General features: G+C 43.4%; 1 protein-coding gene across 1 annotated transcript in view; it reads right to left on the bottom strand.

Moving 5' to 3' along the window:
* PIK3AP1 (phosphoinositide-3-kinase adaptor protein 1) overlaps nucleotides 1-18,705 on the bottom strand; it is a 100,729-nt gene that overhangs the window by 45,093 nt on the left and 36,931 nt on the right. The window contains exons 3-4 of the mRNA XM_014532630.1: nucleotides 2,555-2,691; nucleotides 176-320 (exon numbers count right to left, since the gene is read on the bottom strand). Coding sequence (XP_014388116.1) covers nucleotides 176-320; nucleotides 2,555-2,691 — 282 coding nt within the window. The remainder of the gene's footprint in view (nucleotides 1-175; nucleotides 321-2,554; nucleotides 2,692-18,705) is intronic.

Below are 18,705 nucleotides of genomic sequence, written 5' to 3'. Positions count from 1 at the left end.
TCACACATAGATGTTTCTGCCATTCCTTTTCCTTTAAGCAGAACATGACAACCAAATCCAAATCTTGGCTGACACTTTGCTCAGCTGCTGAATAGACAGACAAGTAAAAGAAAGCAAGAGGGGGCCTCTTCCCTGGCATGATGCCTAATCTCTGGAGGTACCTGGGGCGACTTACCGGGAGCCTTCACGGACACGGTGTACTCATTCTCCAGCTTGCCTTCCACCCTAATGGAGGGAGAATCCTCTGGAGAAAATTCAGCTTCGGTCGTCACTCTCTCGTCCAGCTTACATCTCACAATGATGTAGACAGTGGTTTCTGCCTGAAACGGGACACCAGTCATCATCCCCTTTCCCTCCTGGGTCCCCTACTAGGGTGCCCAGCCAGCGGGTCTCCCGCTCCCTGAGCCCCAGCTTTATCTAGGGAGGCTATTCTAGAACAGGGTGGGTCTGCGGTCCACTGTTTGCTTCAGGTCCCAATGATACAAGTTCCCAAACCCAAGAGTAAACATTTATAAACCTTTATAACAATTTGATGGAGTAATCCTTTGTATGTTGAACCTAATAGAAATAATTTAAAAACCCGAGTGTTATATTTTATATGCCTTATGATTTCATTTTTATAGCTTTTCTTTTATATTGTATTTGATAAAAGCATCGGTCCATGGCAGAATTGGAAATTTTAAAAATAAAATTTCTAAAAGTTCCTCACCACAGACAGTTGGGAAAGCACTATTCTAGACTAGTCTTGCTACCCAAAGTGAGGTCAAGGGACCAGAAGACCTGATTCCCCTGGAAGCTTGTTAGGAATGTAGATGCTCAGGCCCTACCTAGACCCACTGAACCAGAGTCTGATTTTACCAAGACCTCGGGGGACGCATGCACCTTATAGTGGGAGAGGCACCTGCCTAGAGAAGCTCTTTTGTTCTGCAACTGAATGCTCTTCATGGAAAGACAAAAATAACTTACTGGGGGATTAATTTTCCAAAGGCACTGAGCAAATTGAATAGCTATTTTGCTTTGCTTTAAGATCTCTTGCTGATTCTGCCAAATAGAATTATCTTGTTTCACTGGGCTGGGGAATGATCCTCCAAGACACTGAACTGGTAAGAATAGCCCCTCCCTCTTCTACCCCCCAAAAATAAATGTGCAAAGGAGATATTTCTGGCCAAAGTGAATCCCCAAATGTTTATCCTAAGATTCTGCTATAAAGTCCTCACAGTACCCCTCATGACAAAGGCTGTGATTTCACAACAGATGAGGAAGGGGCGTGGTCCTGGCTCCTGGGGGCTGCTGAGGCCCAGCCAGCTCCTCCTCCCAGGGAGTGTGGGGAGCCAGACAGAATGACTGTCTCTGTTCTATTGACAGTCAGGACCCAACCCCAGCCCAGCTGCCTCAGGACCCAGAGATCTAGAGTAGGCAACAAGGAGCATGCATCCTGGGTTAGGGAGAGCCTAGATGGGAGAAGGAACAAAAGCCTGGAGAATCAGGGAGGCATGCGAAGGGCATCGTTCTTTAGTCCCAAACCCGGCACTGACTGGCACCCACCATCCTGATTACAGGATGAGTAGCAGGAAGGAGTGCGGAGAGAACTGGGAGAAGCATGCTCCATTTAAATGGCTGCTTGGCCCTGCCAGTCATCTCAGGCCTGGTGTCACCAGATTCTGATTCCAAGAAAGCTGGAAACACAGATTTTCACGCCTAATTTTTAAAACACTCAGCAGTCCAAAACAAACATGTTTGGGTTCCATCCAGCCCAAGCAGCGGTTTGCAACCTTCATGTAGAAAGTCCTTGCCTTGTGGCCTCAGGCAGCATGGAAAACCACTCACACGGCCAAAGAAGCTGGTCCTTCCCATTGCCACAGCTCTCTCGCCCTCGTCTCAAGGAGCTCACAGGGGCAATTTAGCAAACTTATCCACAGGAAGCATTTTGCTGCTCTGAACTAATATAACACATTGCTGATCAGGAAAGGAAAGACCATGAGAAACTATCAATACTACAGTAGACTTCAAATGACAGTGGCCCTCACAAGTCACCTGTTAACTTATGTCCCATCCCTGAAAATGATACATTATGCTTAGGCATCAATCTTATCCCTTTAGCAAGCAATATTTGCCACCACATTTAAGCCATCAAGCTCCATGGCACTCACTTGGGCCATGCCAGTGGCCAGTAAGTGAAGAAGGCAGCTCTCAAATGCCTCTCATCTCTTCCTCCCAGAACTACACTCCGCGGGTGGCACAAGTGTCCAGTAGTGCTCGTGTCTGCTGGTCTCCCACCCGTTCTAAGTTTTGGATCCATGAACTAAAAGTCTTAGATTGATGGTACATACATTCCTGGACTTGTCTCTCTTTCACTTCAAAGAGTGAGTTGTCCCCAAGGCCCAGGTACTGGGGTTCCCAGGGCAGCTACTATACAGGGAACCCCACAGGAAGGCTGGGATTACACTAAGGTGCAACAGGTGAACCCGACTCCCTTTACTCCAACAAATGCATCCATTGAAAAGCCTGAAAGCCCAAGTTCTGACATCAATCCACCCGCCCCAGAAGTGCCTACCCCACAGCGAATGCGGTCTGGCTGCACCACCATCAGGTTCCCAGGTGACGTTTCCAGCGGCAGGCTCTGCTGCTTCGAGTAGGGCGGGACCTTCTCGTCCTCAGTTTCAGTGTCGGTGACTGAGTCACAGCCAGAATCTACAGAACAGAGAACAATGGTGAATGGGATAGAAGGAAGGAGAACTGATGGGCAGGTTCCACACCATGAAAGCCCCAAACATTACCAAATAGGAAATGGTTCTGAATGTTAAACAAATACAAGCTGAAGTGAGTGACTCAGGAAATCATGAAAGAGAACCTAATTATGAAAAGTCAACCACCATGTAGGCCACAGGGAAGGGTGACAGTGAGGGGCTGAGGTGGAGAAGAAAGTCTGAGGCAGACTACTGTCTGAGGCTGGCAAGTCCAGGCTCAACCAATAGGTTTCCAGAAGCTTTACCTCGGGACTTATTGCAGGGCTGCCTTTGGTGGGTGTGAGGAAAGGAGGTTCCTTCTTCTCAGGTTGGGTCAAGAATGGACTGTCCATGCTCGCCCAGCATGGCTCAGTGGTTGAGTGTCGACCTATGAACCAGGAGGTCACAGTTCGATTCCTAGTCAGGGCCTATGCCCAGGTTGCAGGCTTGATCCTCATGACTAGCCAATGTATCCTCTCCAGAGCCACAGTGAAAAGCAATCATTTTTAACAAATTTTAGATCAGTGTAACCAGGATTCAGATCAGTACCACAGCTAACGCCTCTACTAGAGCATGCACAGATTCAGAGCAGGTGAGCAGGGGTGTGCAGATGTGTGGGTGATGGCACACACAAAGATGGTGTTGAGATGGTGTGAATGGAATCTGCCAGAACTCCAAGGCAGGGGCTGTAAGCCAGGGTCCATCCACTGATAGGATACTTGTGTGCAAGGTTCTGTGTGTGCATGTGTGTATGTTTGCCTGTAGTTTTCTGGAGACAGTTCCGAGATTTAATCAGATCCTCAGAGACAAATGGTAAAAAATGGTTAAGAGGAGAGGGAAGGTTCACCGTCCTTTTCTTGGGCTTGCTGTCTGCATTCCAAAACCACTTACAGAGCCAGCCAAGTATGATAGGCACTGAGAGGACATGAGGATGGACCAGACATCGATCCTGCCTTCATAGAGCCCACAATCTAAAAGGGTGGCTGGATGAGAGGTCGGGGTTAGCTTGGCTGATCCCTACAGGAGGGCCTCCCAGGGAAGGAGTTGGCTTCCTGCAGAGCTTGTGGTGATCAGTGCTGAGAGAAAGCTGAGGTGACTGGTGAACATGTCCCCACAGAAAGCTATAACCACAGGCTGGCACGCTAGACCCCAGTTCATGCCAGCAGAGAAGTTGTGCTCCCACAATCTTGAAGGCTGAGGTGGGGGAGCAGAGCTAGGGACAAGGTCCTAGGCAAGGACCCAGAAGACCTGCTCAGGCAAGGGGAGGGGCTAGAGCCTGATATCTGTGTTGACAGGTGTCTACTCACTCTCCCAGAGTGTGATGGGCATTGAGGCACACAATCCTACTGCTCCTCCCTCTCCATATTTTCTCCCAAGATGCATTATTCCAGAAGGCCTGGCTGAGTAAGTCCAGATCTCTGATCTTATTTGTGCAACAGAAAACCAGGCAGAATATAGTGCTAAGAGATGGGGCAAAGGACCCTAGGAGTTCCAAGGAGGGTAATATTGTTTTTCACTAGACATCAGAGCTATCATACTCCTATATCCCTCCTTTCCTTTCCATTCCTACTGACTCCCCTCGCTCAGTGCTAATATCCCTCTCCAATCATCTCTACCTCCCTGCTCTCTCAGCCAAATTAACTGAAGGCTACCCTTTTCTCTGCTGGATCTGCCCTTTCCCACACCCTTCTCTCCTTGATCAGCTATTTTTAAAACATCTAGGGCCCATCCCCATGGACAGAGCTGCACACGCCACCCAAGCAACTCCCATCGACCATGGAGCCTATGAATGAGAGAGTCCAAAAGATCAGGGATAATGAATATTACTCTTCTTAATAATTACATGCTATCATATCAAGCTTCAATTTTTTATTATTAGATGACTGAGCATCCCAATTTTTCATTTCTGAGGTTCTTCCTGGAAGAGAAAATAACCCTACTGACTTAAAACATTCAATCAGTTACTTAAAACTGCAAAACACTACCCAGAACTACTTATTAGTCCAGAATTGTTGAGACACTCTCTTGCCAATTACCTATTCTAATTTATTATACAGGCACAATCTCCTTGGGATAGACCAATCTACCATTGCTTCAAAAAAGAAAAACCTCTTTATTTCTTCCAAATTGCTGACCCATTTGTCTAGCCAAAGAGTCAAAGCTCTGGTAATTACAGTTAACAAAAGAATAAAGAAAATATAAATAAGCCAAATGAGAAAAAGATAATAGCAGATATGAAGAATTTTTAGAAACACATTGATGTGATAACTCTATGCTCAGAATTTTACAAATTTCAATACAATTTTTATAGAAACATATAAATAGTCTCAAAATACATAGAAAACCTGACTAAATCAATAATCATGGGGAAAAAACTTCATTGGTTTTCAAATAAGGCCATACACCATTTCTTGCATTGTTTTTTAAATTGTTGTTGCAATGATGTTCTCCTTTATAATATTCATTTTCCTATCTAAGAAAATTATCCAGCCCTAACCGGTTTGGCTCAGTGGATAGAGCGTCAGCCTGCGGATTCAAGGGTCCCAGGTTTGACTCCGGTCAAGGGCATGTACCTTGGCTGTGGGCACATCCCCAGTAGGGCATGTGCAGGTCGATGTTTCTCTCTCATCGATGTTTCTCTCTATCCCTCTCCCTTCCTCTCTGTAAAAAATCAATAAAATATATTTTTTTAAAAGAAAATTATCCATATATATAAAACCCTAATAGGCAAATAGACGTAACGGCAGAACAACCGAACAACCAGTCGCTATGATGTGCGCTGACCACCAGGGGGCACGCATGGAACATGGCTGGCATCGGCAGCAGGAGGCAGAGTGTAGAACATGGCAGGCGTCCACTGTGGAGGGATGGTGGAGCAGGTAAGCAGGAGTGCCAGACCCAAGGTAGGGCACCGGTCGCTGTCACTGGGCGAGCCTCCGGTGGTTACTGAAAATTCTTTGCTCCCGCACAGTTCTGCCCGGCACTTGCACCTGCTGCTGGCACTGGCCCTGATCGCACCTGCTGCCAGTGCTGGAGCCACCGTTGACACCTGCTGCCAGCACCTGGAGCCAGCCCTGATCCCTTAGCACCATCAACAAGGGTGAATGGCAGCTGCCAGCCCCGATTGCCCCTCAGGTCTTCTCCACCTCCCCCGATCCTGAGGGGCGATCAGGGCTGGCAGCCAATCGCACCTGCTGCCGGCAATGGCCCCGCTTGCACCCACAGCCGCACAAGAGCCGCTGCTCACACCCACTGCTGGTGCCAGCCCCGCTTGCACCTGTAGCCAGCGCCGGAGCCACTGCTCACACCCGCACCGGCGCCGGCCCCAATTGCTCTGTGTCCTCAGCAGGCGCAAGTGGGGCTGGCACCATCAGTGCATAGGAGCAGCAGTGGCAGGAGTGAGGCTGCTGGCAGACAGGGGACCAGGGGCCACAGTGGGAGGGGCCGGATAGGGGCCCAGAGGATGGGCTGAGACCCCCCTGTTCCCATAGCAGCCTCGTGGCCCAGGTTCCCTTTCAAGGTGCACGAATTCGTGCACTGGGCCCCTAATATATATATAATATGTAGCCTACTAAAGTTTTTAAAAAAATCAAGGGTACTTTTATTTTATATTAAAGTTATAAAAAATTAAATAGAGCAATTAAACATAATAGCCCACAAACCAAGCTTTGTTCTCATGAAAACATAGTATGTGATAAAGAAAGCATTAAAAATCAGTTTAGAATAAAGAAAATAGTTGATGAGAAAAATGGCTCAGGAGATGGTGCTAGAGAAATTTAGCTATTTGGGATGGGTGTGGAGGGGCAGAGGGGTTATTTAGAGTCTTCCTAATTCTCATAATTTCCAAAATTAAATTTAGATGAATTAGAGATTGAAATTAAAATAAAGTAAAACAAATTTTAAAACTTAAAATGATGAAAATGTGGTTGAAAGCTTTATCATTGGTTTAGGGAAAGATCTGTTCATCTTAAACACATGAAGAAATACAATCCAAACAAACCATAGAGTTGATGACATGAATTTAAAACTTCAATAAACAAAAATGTAAAAACATAAAAACTCAATCATATGTTTATAAAAGCATTAGTCATAATAGCCAAAAGTGGGGAAAACCGAGTGTCCATCAACTGATGAATTGTATTATTCAGACATAAAAAGGAATAAAATATCAATACATGCTACAATATAGATGAACCTTGTAAACACTATGCTAAGTGAAATAAGCCAGCCACAAAAAAACCCCACACATATCATATGATTCCAATATATGATATGTCTAGAATAGGCAAATCTATAGAGACAGAAAGTAGATTAGTGTCTGCTGAGGGCTGGGGAGCTGGGATTGGGTGGGGCAAGGTCAGGAAATGATAGCTAAAGGATATGGGGTTTCTTTTTGAGGTGATGAAAATACTCTAGAATGAGTTGTGGCAATAGTTGCACAAGCCTGTGACTATACAAAAAAAAAGTATTGGCGGGAAGAGATTAACCCAAGAACATATGCATATATGCATGACCCGTGGACACAGACAATAGTGCAGTGAAGGCCTGGGGATTGCGGGAGTGAGATAGAGAGGGTCAATGGAGGGAAAAGGGGGAAACAGCTGTAATATTTTCAACAATAAATATACATTTTGAAAAATCATTGAATGGTACACTTTAAATGGGTAAATTGTGTTATGTAAATTAGATCTCAATAAAGCTGTTACCAAAAAAATCCCAGGGCAAATCACAAACTGGTTAAACTTTGAAATAAATATGCCAAGGAACTAATCTCCTTATATATATTAAATGGTCATAGAAATCCGTTTAAAAACACCCAAAGCCCAATAAGTAGATAATTCACAAAGAAAGAAATACAAATTACCTCTCTCTCTCTACACACACACACACACACACACACACACACACACACACACACACACTCATTCATTCATTATCACTAATCACCATGGAGTTACAAATAAATACAAATAACATATTGCTATTTTACCTTTTCAAATAAGGAAATGTTTGAAGGTGAGGTAGGATAGATACGCTCATTTGATGGTGACAAAAGTATAAACTGCCACGATCTTTCTGGAACGCCATGTGTCCATATACCGAGAAAGGGAAAGTCTTTTAAATGTTCACACTTTGGGCCACATAATTCTACTTCTAAAAATCTCTCTTGAGGAGGAAAATAAGTGTTCAAAATGTAGACAAAGATAATGAGCCAAGACCTCTGCTAAATCATTCTTTCCATCAGTGAAAATCAGAAAGTAACCTGATGAAAAAATATCATTTTCAGAGACTTTTAGGTAAAGGTTTACCACATTATGGGAAGCAAAAAAGGCAGGATATAGAATCATACATCTTAGAGTGTTGGATATTAATTATAGAAAGAAAACTGCATTTTAAAAGGTCAGGAGAAAATGCGTGGTTGGATTGTGCATAGTCCTTCCCTCCCTTCCTCTTTTCTTCCTTCCTTCCAACCTTTCATGTATTTTCGTATTTTCTACGGTGAGAAGAACCTTGGTAATGGAGCAGGGGGTGAGAAGGAAAGTGGCACCTGAGTGTTGGCTAATTATTTCACCACTTGGCACAAATGAGATTGATCCTAACAGTGCAGCACTCGGCAGCTGTTCCCCAGATCAGATGGGCCGTGGAAACAATTCCTTGAAACAGGGCTATTCTTTAAGTCCCCTTAGACAGCTATCAGCAGCTAATTCATTTAGGGAATCCAGGCAGGAGGCCACTCACTCCCCTGGGTGACTCTGGCGGTGCTGATTGACAAGCCCATCACTTCGTTCCTCCCACCAAGTTGGCCTCTTCCATGGCCCACTTCAGACTGGGCCAGGGTACAGCAGATTCAAAGTTTCCTCTGAAGGAAATGCCAACCCAGACATAAGCACTACTGAAACCCACCTGGCAGAGTGAGATGGCCCCAAACTTTTTTTTTAAACATGTAGACCCCCCCTTGATCCCTCACCACCTTGAAGACAATACCACCTTTGCTGTCCTGAAACTCAAAAATTACATGTTTGAGTGAAAACATTCCGAAAACCCCAAGGATCCTCCCCAATACCAAATATTATTAAGATACCAATAGTATCCTCGCTGCTTTAAAATTTAACAATGTACCTTGGCTTTAATGAGATCTAGAGATACTGTGGAGATATTATAGAAAAATACTCTCTTTGTGCATTCAGCTCCCCAAAGTCTAATCTATAAAGGACCCAAGTGGCAAACACTCTTAGAATCCAGTGGCAGGAAAAGTTTATTCTTCGGAGAACCTGCCTGCTTTCTCTTAGATGACAGTAAGAACAAGCTAACATGATGGTGTGTTTCACCTTTTGCCCTTGCTGCCAAGTGACAATTTTGGTCTTTAACTGCCACTATGTTCTCAAGACCAAGGTCTTTGGTCTTGCCTAGTTCTCTTTGTCTTCATACTGTGTTTAATATTGAAGCGTGCTTCAAATGCTTTGGAGATTGGGCAGGATGTGAATTAATATTTCTCAAACTAGCAAAAAGTCCTCAGATATAGTCCCTGTGAGAATCTCCGCTTGGGCTTTTCACTTCGATAATAATGCCTTTAATGTGGGATGCAAATGCAAAGATATTCCAGGTTATCTGGATGGTCATGTTATAACTGGGTCCTGCCACAGGGCTGTGGGGCCCATGTATGCGTCTGCAATCATTTTGCAGCTAAGGTCATGCTCCACTGAATGTCAGGGACTAATGAGGAAAGAAGAGGGGCGGGGGGCAAGATGATATGTAGATGAGGCACTTGTAACAAGTGAATACAAGGTTTCAGGCACCCTACTACACATGGAGAAATGTGGGGGGAGAGCCAAGTCCCAAAATACAACCCCCCACCCAGCAGAATCTGTGAGCACCACAGCCTCATGCCCCGTTCATGATGCTGCTCCAATAACCAGCATCGTCTATGACATGAATATAGTCAGCTTGCCTTTTAATTTATAAATCTATTTGTATCTTGTTCATGTGTTTTGCTTTCAAAATTGGGAAATAACAGTAAGCATATGAAGTTGAATATGTTTATACATATTAAGTGGCATCATAATAATCTGTCAACAACTAAAGGTTCATAATTTTTCCCCTCCACAAAGGAGTCTATATAGTATTTGGATCTAAAAAAAAAAACAAAAAACAATTTTAAATAAAACGAGTATATGTATGCACTTGGATTCACAGCCAGCCACATGAAGCAGCATATTAGGTAAGAGGACTGGTGACAGACACCCTGTTATTACTAATAATGTTAACAATAAAAGTTACTATTTACTGAATAGTGTGATGACTACTTAATAGTCTTAATCCTCACAATGACCCTGTGAGATAGAAATCACTATCCCATTCCCACTTTACAGATGGGAACACTGTGCCTGAAGGATTGAAGTAACCTGACTAAGTAACGCAGCAAGCAAGCAAGGGGCAGGGCAGGCGCTTGCCCCAGGTGTCTGCACTGCCTCCTTGGTTGATGTGGTCTAGGGCAGGAAGCAGCGTCACTTACTATTCCTGGTCTGGGTTGTGACTGCCGCTCAGGAGACTTGATGTGGGTTTCCCCTTACCAATGCCTGGTGGGGCTGCCTTGCTCTGAGCAACGCCGCCCTAGTTAGGATACCGTGACGCACCACCGGGGCCGACAGGCACATTTCAACAACGGGGTTCAAGTCAAGAGGCACCAAAAGCCAACTGGTCCAGCAAGGGTCCTGTGTGCTCGAGGGGCCTCTGACCCAAGGCTGCGCTCTCTTACTTTCCAATTAACTTTTCAGACCATCGTGCCGGTGTTTACTGCGTCTGTCCTGCATGCTGTCTGACACTCAGCTGGGAGGACAGGGTAAGGAGAACAAGAGAATGGCATGTGCTGATTTTGGAGAGGTGTTTTCAGAGTACACAAGCTAACTTCTCTTCTAAGGTAATGCTAAGCTTTGGGAAAAGTATAAATAAAGATTGCTCTTTAAAGCGACCACAGTGGCCATTTGTTGAGCATTTACTATATCCCATACAAAATCCTTAACATATATGATTCTATTTTATCGCAACTAAGGAACTGCTCATTCTGTCCATTTTACAGATGAGAAATATATGGCACAGAAATTTAAGTCAGTTGTCCAAGTCATACATACATGCTGTATGGAAATTTCACCCCCAAATCCATGCTCTCACGAACTCTGACAGCATTTTCCACAGTGTGAGCCATGCACCCTGGTGGTACAAGACACGATTCTAAAGTGTACAGCAAACATTCAGGGATACTGAGAAAGCAGTGTGAGAAGGTGGTCCCGTTCACTTCTTTTAATCCCACTTATATCAAGAACAAAGGCTCCATTGGGCAAGAGGGGGCCTTTAATTCCTCCTTAACATGCATATCCTCTTGTAAGGAGAACAAGAGAATGGCATGTGCTGATTTTGGAGAGGTGTTTTCAGAGTACACAAGCTAACTTCTCTTCTAAGGTAATGCTAAGCTTTGGGAAAAGTATAAATAAAGATTGCTCTTTAAAGCGACCACAGTGGCCATTTGTTGAGCATTTACTATATCCCATACAAAATCCTTAACATATATGATTCTATTTTATCGCAACTAAGGAACTGCTCATTCTGTCCATTTTACAGATGAGAAATATATGGCACAGAAATTTAAGTCAGTTGTCCAAGTCATACATACATGCTGTATGGAAATTTCACCCCCAAATCCATGCTCTCACGCACTCTGACAGCATTTTCCACAGTGTGAGCCACGCACCCTGGTGGTACGAGACACAATTCTAAAGTGTACAGTAAACATTCAAGGATACTGAGAAAGCAGTGTGAGAAGGTGGTCCCGTTTACTTCTTTTAATCTCACTTATATCAAGAACAAAGGCTCCATTGGGCAAGAGGGGGCCTTTAATTCCTCTTTAACATGCATATCCTCTTTGCAACACAGAGAGAATAGGCCATAAGTCCACAGGCTTCTGTAGGCATGATTATCTAGTAGAACTGAATACATTACTTTTCATTGTTTTATATTTATAGTTACCTTTTTATATCAAGAGACTGGTTTTTCATTTATAGTGACAAAGTTTCCTTTTAATATAAATTGACAAGGAAAATATTGTAAGTAGTACAATGGAAAAGTTCTAGAAATAGTTAGTGGTGATGGTTGCAAAAACATTGTGAATATAATTAATGCCACTGAGTTGTAGACTTGAAATTGGTTAAAATGGCAAATATTATGTTATATATATTTTGCCACAAGTTTTAAAAATTGATCATGTAATATACCCCCTTAATTCATTGACTAATTTAAATGCGTGTATTGGCCCAGACAGTGTGGCTCAGTGATTGAGCATTGACCCAGGAACCAAGAGGTCACCGGATCAATTCCCAGTCAGGGCATATGCCCAGGTTGTGGGCTCAATCACCAGTGCAGGACCTGTAGGAGGCAGCTGATGGACGATGTTTCTCTCACATCAATGCTTCTATCCCTCTCCTTTCCTCTCTAAAAATCAATAAAAAACATATTTCAAAATAAATAAATAAATAAATAAATGGGTGAATTGCATGGCACATAAATATTTCAATAAAGCTCTTACAAATAAACTGAAAACCATGTTGATGATTCTCATATGACTGAAGTTTGAGAAGAGCTGAATTATACTATACTGCTCCATTTTGATAAGCAAAGTTTATCAGTGATTTTTAAAATAAGGTAAAGTGCAGGTGGAAAAAGGGGAAGACAGCTACCATGTTGATGATTCTCATATGACTGAAGTTTGAGAAAAGTTTATTAGTGAAGTTTAAGCCAAGTTTATTAGTGATTTTTAAAATAAGGTAAAGTGAAGGTGGAAAAAGGGGAAGACAGCCTGTAGCATAAACATGTTGATTTATTTTCTCTGAGTTTTGGATGCCAAGGAAAAAGAAAGTGAACAGAGAAGGAAATTAAGGAGATTACATTTCAGCTGAGAATTAAGAATTTTCACCCATCTAGCCAAAAATGAAATAAAAAAGAAATGGTCATTGGGGCCAGACAGGGAGATGTGTGTCTCTGGGCTGAAATTAAGTAGGAGATCATCAATTTGTGTCCAGAATTTCTAGTGTGGCTGATACAAGAGAAAGTGGAGAAAATTCAAGATTTCTTGGAAGAAGGCAAAAATGAATTGACAAGCAGCCTAGGTAGTGGGGTCCACAAATGAAAGGGGCCATGTTCCCTCTTCATTTGCATCCTGGGTCCGGGACCCAAATTTAATATTGCACAGATGGGGCAGGAATATAGAGAGGTGCCTGAAGTCTGAGAAACCTCTGAAGGCTGTTCCACTCAGAATAAAATTTCTCATCTATTATAAGTCTCATCCTTCTAACCAAGCCATAAGGATGAAGTCATAAAACAACTCTCTCAAAGCCCAACATAAAATGTGCTGAAACCTGAGCCTCCTCATCACCTAGCAAGTGTCTACTGAACGTGAATGACATGGGTCCCATGGGGGATCCCAGAAGCATGTTCTCTATAGCCTGGACCTTACGGAGCTTACAGCTGAACTGGGAAGACGACGCTCCACTTACAGAAACTGAGAACTGTGTGATGCCCTCCTCGCAAGTACTAACCTGTGGGATGAGACCGTAAATATCACTGTTTATGAAATGAGTTTTGTTTCTAAGTGTTTAGAAAAGTGCTGGGATAGAAGTTTCGTGAAATTGAGAAAGACTTCCTGAAGGATAAAGAAGAGAAGTTAACTTACTTCAATTAGGTCAAATAGCTTTTGGGTACTGAGGTTACCCTTCTGTGAAAAAGGTATATTTTCTATTTAAAATAATAAAGTAACTCATAATTCATTTCTTTATTCCTTCAACAAATATGTATTGCCTATCAATGAATAACAAATATTCAAAGCCTTGCTTAGGCCTCTCCCCTAAGAAATGTTAGGGTGAGAAAATTTCTGTCCTCACTCATTTTGGGGGACCAAAGAAGAGAGAAATAGATTATTTCCAACTTCCAGAAACAAATAAGAAGAGGAATAACTTTAAAATAAAACATTATGGGAAATAAGCAGGGATTTATAAAATGCAGTTTATGGCCACCAGAAAAATCAAAGAGGGAAGGACATCCCCAAAGAGTTGACAAGTTGAATCTTGAAAGGCACAGAGAATGCTGAAGTGGGGTCAGAAAGACTTTGCTCACAGCGATAATGGTATGATTAAGGGCACAGAGGCATGAGAGCAAATGATATGCTTGGGCTACAGAAAGCAAAGTGGGGGCAGCTTCTAGATTGGGGTGAGGGATGAGAAAGGTAGGGGAGCCTCAGTGTCAGTCAAGGAGTTGGACTGTATGTCAAAGAGTATTCATGAGAAAAAGAAATTCTATAAAATATAGATAGACCCTGGCTAGATGGCTCCGTTGGTTAGAGCACCGTCCCATACCCCAAACGGTTGCAGTTCAATTCCCAGTCAGGGCACATATCTAGGTTGTGGGTTTGGTTCCCGGTCGGGGCACGTATGAGAGGCAACCAATCGACATTTCTCTCTCATATCAATGTTACTCTCTCTCTCCCCCTTCCTTTTCCTCTAAAATCAATAAAAACATATCCTCGGACAAGGATTAAAAATATAGATAGTTAGCGCTGGCCAGTGTGGCTCAGGTGGTTCAGTGTCAGTCAACCTATGCACTGAAAGGTTGATGATTCGATCCCAAATCAGGGCACATACCCAGGTTTCAGGTTTGATCCCAGGTAGGGGTATATGGGAGGTAACTGCTCAATGTTTCTCTCTCACATCGATGTTTTTTTTCTCTCTCTCCTTCTCCCTTCCTCTTTCTCTAAAATCAATAAAAAACGTATTTAAATATATATATATATACACACATATATATATATATATATATATTATTTTTTAAAGGCATAAGAATTTTATTTGCTTGTTTTTGCTATAATTCCAGACACACAAACAGGATATATCAGCTCTTTTGTAAATCTGGGTCAGAATTGAGAAGGCGAGAGGCTGACCGGCCATCACACTCTGAGCAAGCTGCTGTTACCAAGCCAACATCTTGCTCTATCCGCTTTCAGGAGCAAATAAGATGCTATAATTAACCTGATGTCTGAAAGTGTACCACAAGCATGGTTCACAAAATGCTTAGAATAATGATTCTTAAGTATATCAAGCATTTCTCCTACTACCTATCTTGTTTGCACCAGCTGGTAGCTAAGAAAATCAATGTCATGGCTGTTGTTGTGTCCTTAGAAAGCACGAGGGAGACCTCAGACCTGGCCTTGTCCCCAAACTCCAAATGAAGGAGCTTTTGCTCCACTGTCAAGGCATGTGGGTCTGAGGGGGGAGGTGAGAGGCTGGCAATGGTGGGACTCAGATCTTGAGTTTCAATATCCCCCTTCTCCCCCCAGCTTCCTGAAAAACATCAAGACTGCTTTTTCATTTTCATTTTAGTCATCACCCTGGGTCTTTCTTCACCCTTGTTTACCCACCTTGGTTAATGGGTATTAAATTTCCCGTCCAACCAACCCCTTTCATTCAAAAAGGTTCCAACACAGTGAAAAGTATACCCAACCCACAAGTAACCCCCAAATGCACATACAGTTATCAATCAGAATAAAATTGAGGGTCAGTAGAATACCAGAACCCTTCCCTCCACATTCTTACAGGCACTAAAGCCAGGGGACAGAGGAGGTGACGATTATTTAGTGGCATTAGAGTGAGTTCATTAAAGTGACATGAATAATTGTCCTTGTCACCTTCATTATCATCATCACCATCATTTGCCAGAAAGGTAAGGCAGAGTCCTGTAGACACATAGAGTATTCATGAGAAATACACCTGTAGATAAACTCATGGTGGCCACTCTGTCTCCCTGGAAACAAGAAGAGAGGAATAGAAAGGAGGAAGAAGACTGAATCTTCTCCTCCCACAAGGCCATGCCGACTTCCTTTCCCAACATAGGCTGGCTCACCTGTCACATCCAACCTGCTTTGGCATCCAGATGTTCGGTGCCAGCTGCAGATACCTGAGGTTGCCCAGCTGCACTACACATCGGTGGGTTTGCAGTGCTGGGTAGAAGGTTCTGGATCAGGAATCTTTCCCAGTCTTTTCCAGCTCATGTACTCAAGGAGTTATTCTTCTTTTATTCACCAGGTAATCCCCATGATTGTCCCTCAAGACACTTAAAGTTCAGGATAAGGGAGCAAGGCAGGAAGGAGGAGAGCAGACCTCAGGCTTCTAAGACCTTTGTCCAACCCCCACCTAGTTGCTCTAAATGAATTAGTCAAAGTGTTAGTTTTGTTTTGTTGTAAAGCAAAGGATGACGGTTCTTCCTTCCCCTCCCCAACTCACCCACCCTGCTCTTCAGCTTGAATAAAAATAGCCCCACATTGAGACTGCCATGACAACCAACTTGTGTTGTCCACCAATGATAAAAATCTGTCTGCACACCTCCCACCCTCCCAGATGGGGCTGGAGCCCTCTAACCCTCTCCCAAGTTCAACTTTCAGCAAATTTCCGATAACTAGATCCAATTTACTCCAATCTCATCCAAGAAGCCAAGGGTTACTGGGAGTTCTGGCACCACCCAATATCTCAGAACTTTTTAACTTGTTCTCATTTGCTCCTTTCACTGTCGCCAGGTACATGTGACACATGTGACGATCTCCATTTTACAGGGAAAACTGGGGGGTCAGGACGGAAACTGATGAGCCCCACATCATTAGCTGCTGGTTTAATGACAGAACCACATTTAGAACTCAAGGTTCCCATCTTCTAACCAGTTCCCAGACCGAAGGAAAAGCTGATCTCAGGACCCCAATGGAGAAATAATTCTCCTGGGTGTGCAGCTTCCTGGCCACAGACGGAAGTTCCCTCAACCAGTCTCTGGGATAAATCTAGGAAGGATTGCGGAAAACTCTGCTGCCTCGCCACGGGAAACGGGTTCCACAGAAACCCACCTCTTGGACCCAGCATCTCTGGGACTGCTCTAGCCAAGCACAGCTTCATTGGCCAAGTTTGCCAAGGTCCTTAAGGAGCACTGTTCATACCTGCATTCCGAAGGCCACCCCTGGGGAGGAAGTGCTCCACTCGGACTCTCAGGACTGGGGGCCTGCAGGCCCCTGTTTCGTCGTTCAGGAAACCCCAGTGTTGCTAATAAAGCTGTAGATACCACAGCCCCGGTGAAGGCTTCCTCTTTCTTCATCTCTTTCCGACACTTATAAATGTGCTTCCTCTCTCTATGTAAATTTTGTTCAAGAGGCCTGGCCCAGGCTTGTGATGAGGCCATTAATAACTAGTCTTTAAACAGCCTCCTTTTGGTTTCCTGGTCCAGGAATCAATTCCAATCTAAACAGACACTAATGCCTGGGTTTACTAGTGTCAGGACAAATGGGCTTCATTTGTGGAAGGCCACAAAAATGTGGTTCTTTTTCACTCAACCAAGAACTGGGAGGTCAAAGGCAACTCTTGATAATAGAGCTGAGCTTAGGAAATTGTGAAGAAAATTCCCTTTCTTTGTCTCTCTACCACTCAACCTTCAAACTTCCAGGAAAGGCTGAGAGGGTGTTTTCTTGCCCTCATTTTTGCTGACCCTTAGCACTCTAACCAGCTGAGACTATGAAATTGGACTGGTCAGTTTCACTTTCCATTTCTAGAGGGTAACTTTCTCTCACTCCTCACCCTGAAAGGAGTACCTGGCTTCACATTATGGTCAAGTTGGGGTGGGGATGTGATCCACTTGGGTGATGGTCTTAAAGAGATACAAAACAATAAGATGGCTCTCCAAATTTGACTTAAACAATTATGGGCCGAAATAAAGACTCTTTAACCCTGGACTGCTGATTGTCCCTGGTAATTAAAACCTGAGCTACTAAGGGCAAGGCTCTAAAGCAGTGACGGCGAACCTTTTGAGCTCGGCGTGTCAGCATTTTGAAAAACCCTAACTTAACTCTGGTGCTGTGTCACATATAGAAATTTTTTGATATTTGCAACCATAGTAAAACAAAGATTTATATTTTTGATATTTATTTCATATATTTAAATGCCATTTAACAAAGAAAAATCAACCAAAAAAATGAGTTCGCGTGTCACCTCTGACACGCGTGTCATAGGTTCGCCATCACTGCTCTAAAGACTTTGTAGAATATTTCCTAGCAACAGAAATGCAGCTACTGAGGGCTTCTGGGACAGTGCAGTCAGCGAGGCCACAGAAGGCCTGCACTCAAGTCCCAACTCTATTTACCAGGGTAGTCATGACTTTTCTAAGCTTCAGTTTTCTCTTCCTCAAAATGAGAATATTTATACCTGTCTGGCCTGCAATAAGCTTGTTGGGAGTAAGTGACAAACACACAGAAGCCCTTTGAAAACTGAAAAGTATTAGATAACGTTAAGTATTTGCTATTTTTGTTATTATTCATTTACCAAATGGAGAGTTTCTACGAAATGATGCTCCAAGTAGAAAGGGACAGATGTGCACCTCTGCTTCCCATAGTCCAGAGCTAGACAATCAAATGGGCCCAGGATATGAGTATCAGGCAGCCTAGGGATGCTCCAGATAGCCAAGGAGACAGGAGACAGCTGAGATCCAGCCACCTCCACGTAGGAGCAGTGAGTTGTGATTCTCTACAACAGCGGTTCTCAACCTGTGGGCGGAAAACACATATATAATTACATATTGTTTTTGTGATTAATCACTATGCTTTAATTATGTTCAATTTGTAACAATGAAAATACATCCTGCATATCAGATATTTACATTACCATTCATAACAGTAGCAAAATTACAGTTATGAAGTAGCAACGAAAATAATTTTATAGTTGGGGGTCACCACAACATGAGGAACTGTATTAAAGGGTCGCGGCATTAGGAAGGTTGAGAACCACTGCTCTACAACATAATTGGCGTTCTGCCTCCACCGGATAACCCAGAAAGATTGTTCTCACTTGGCAGCCAATGAGGATTTTAAAGCGGGAACCAAGCTGCTTTGGGCTCAGAGTTATTGCTGTAGTAG

This window comes from Myotis brandtii, unplaced genomic scaffold, assembly GCF_000412655.1.
Source record: "Myotis brandtii unplaced genomic scaffold, ASM41265v1 scaffold902, whole genome shotgun sequence".
In the NCBI taxonomy this organism is placed as follows: Eukaryota; Metazoa; Chordata; class Mammalia; order Chiroptera; family Vespertilionidae; genus Myotis; species Myotis brandtii.
This window is presented reverse-complemented; position numbering and strand designations above follow the sequence as displayed.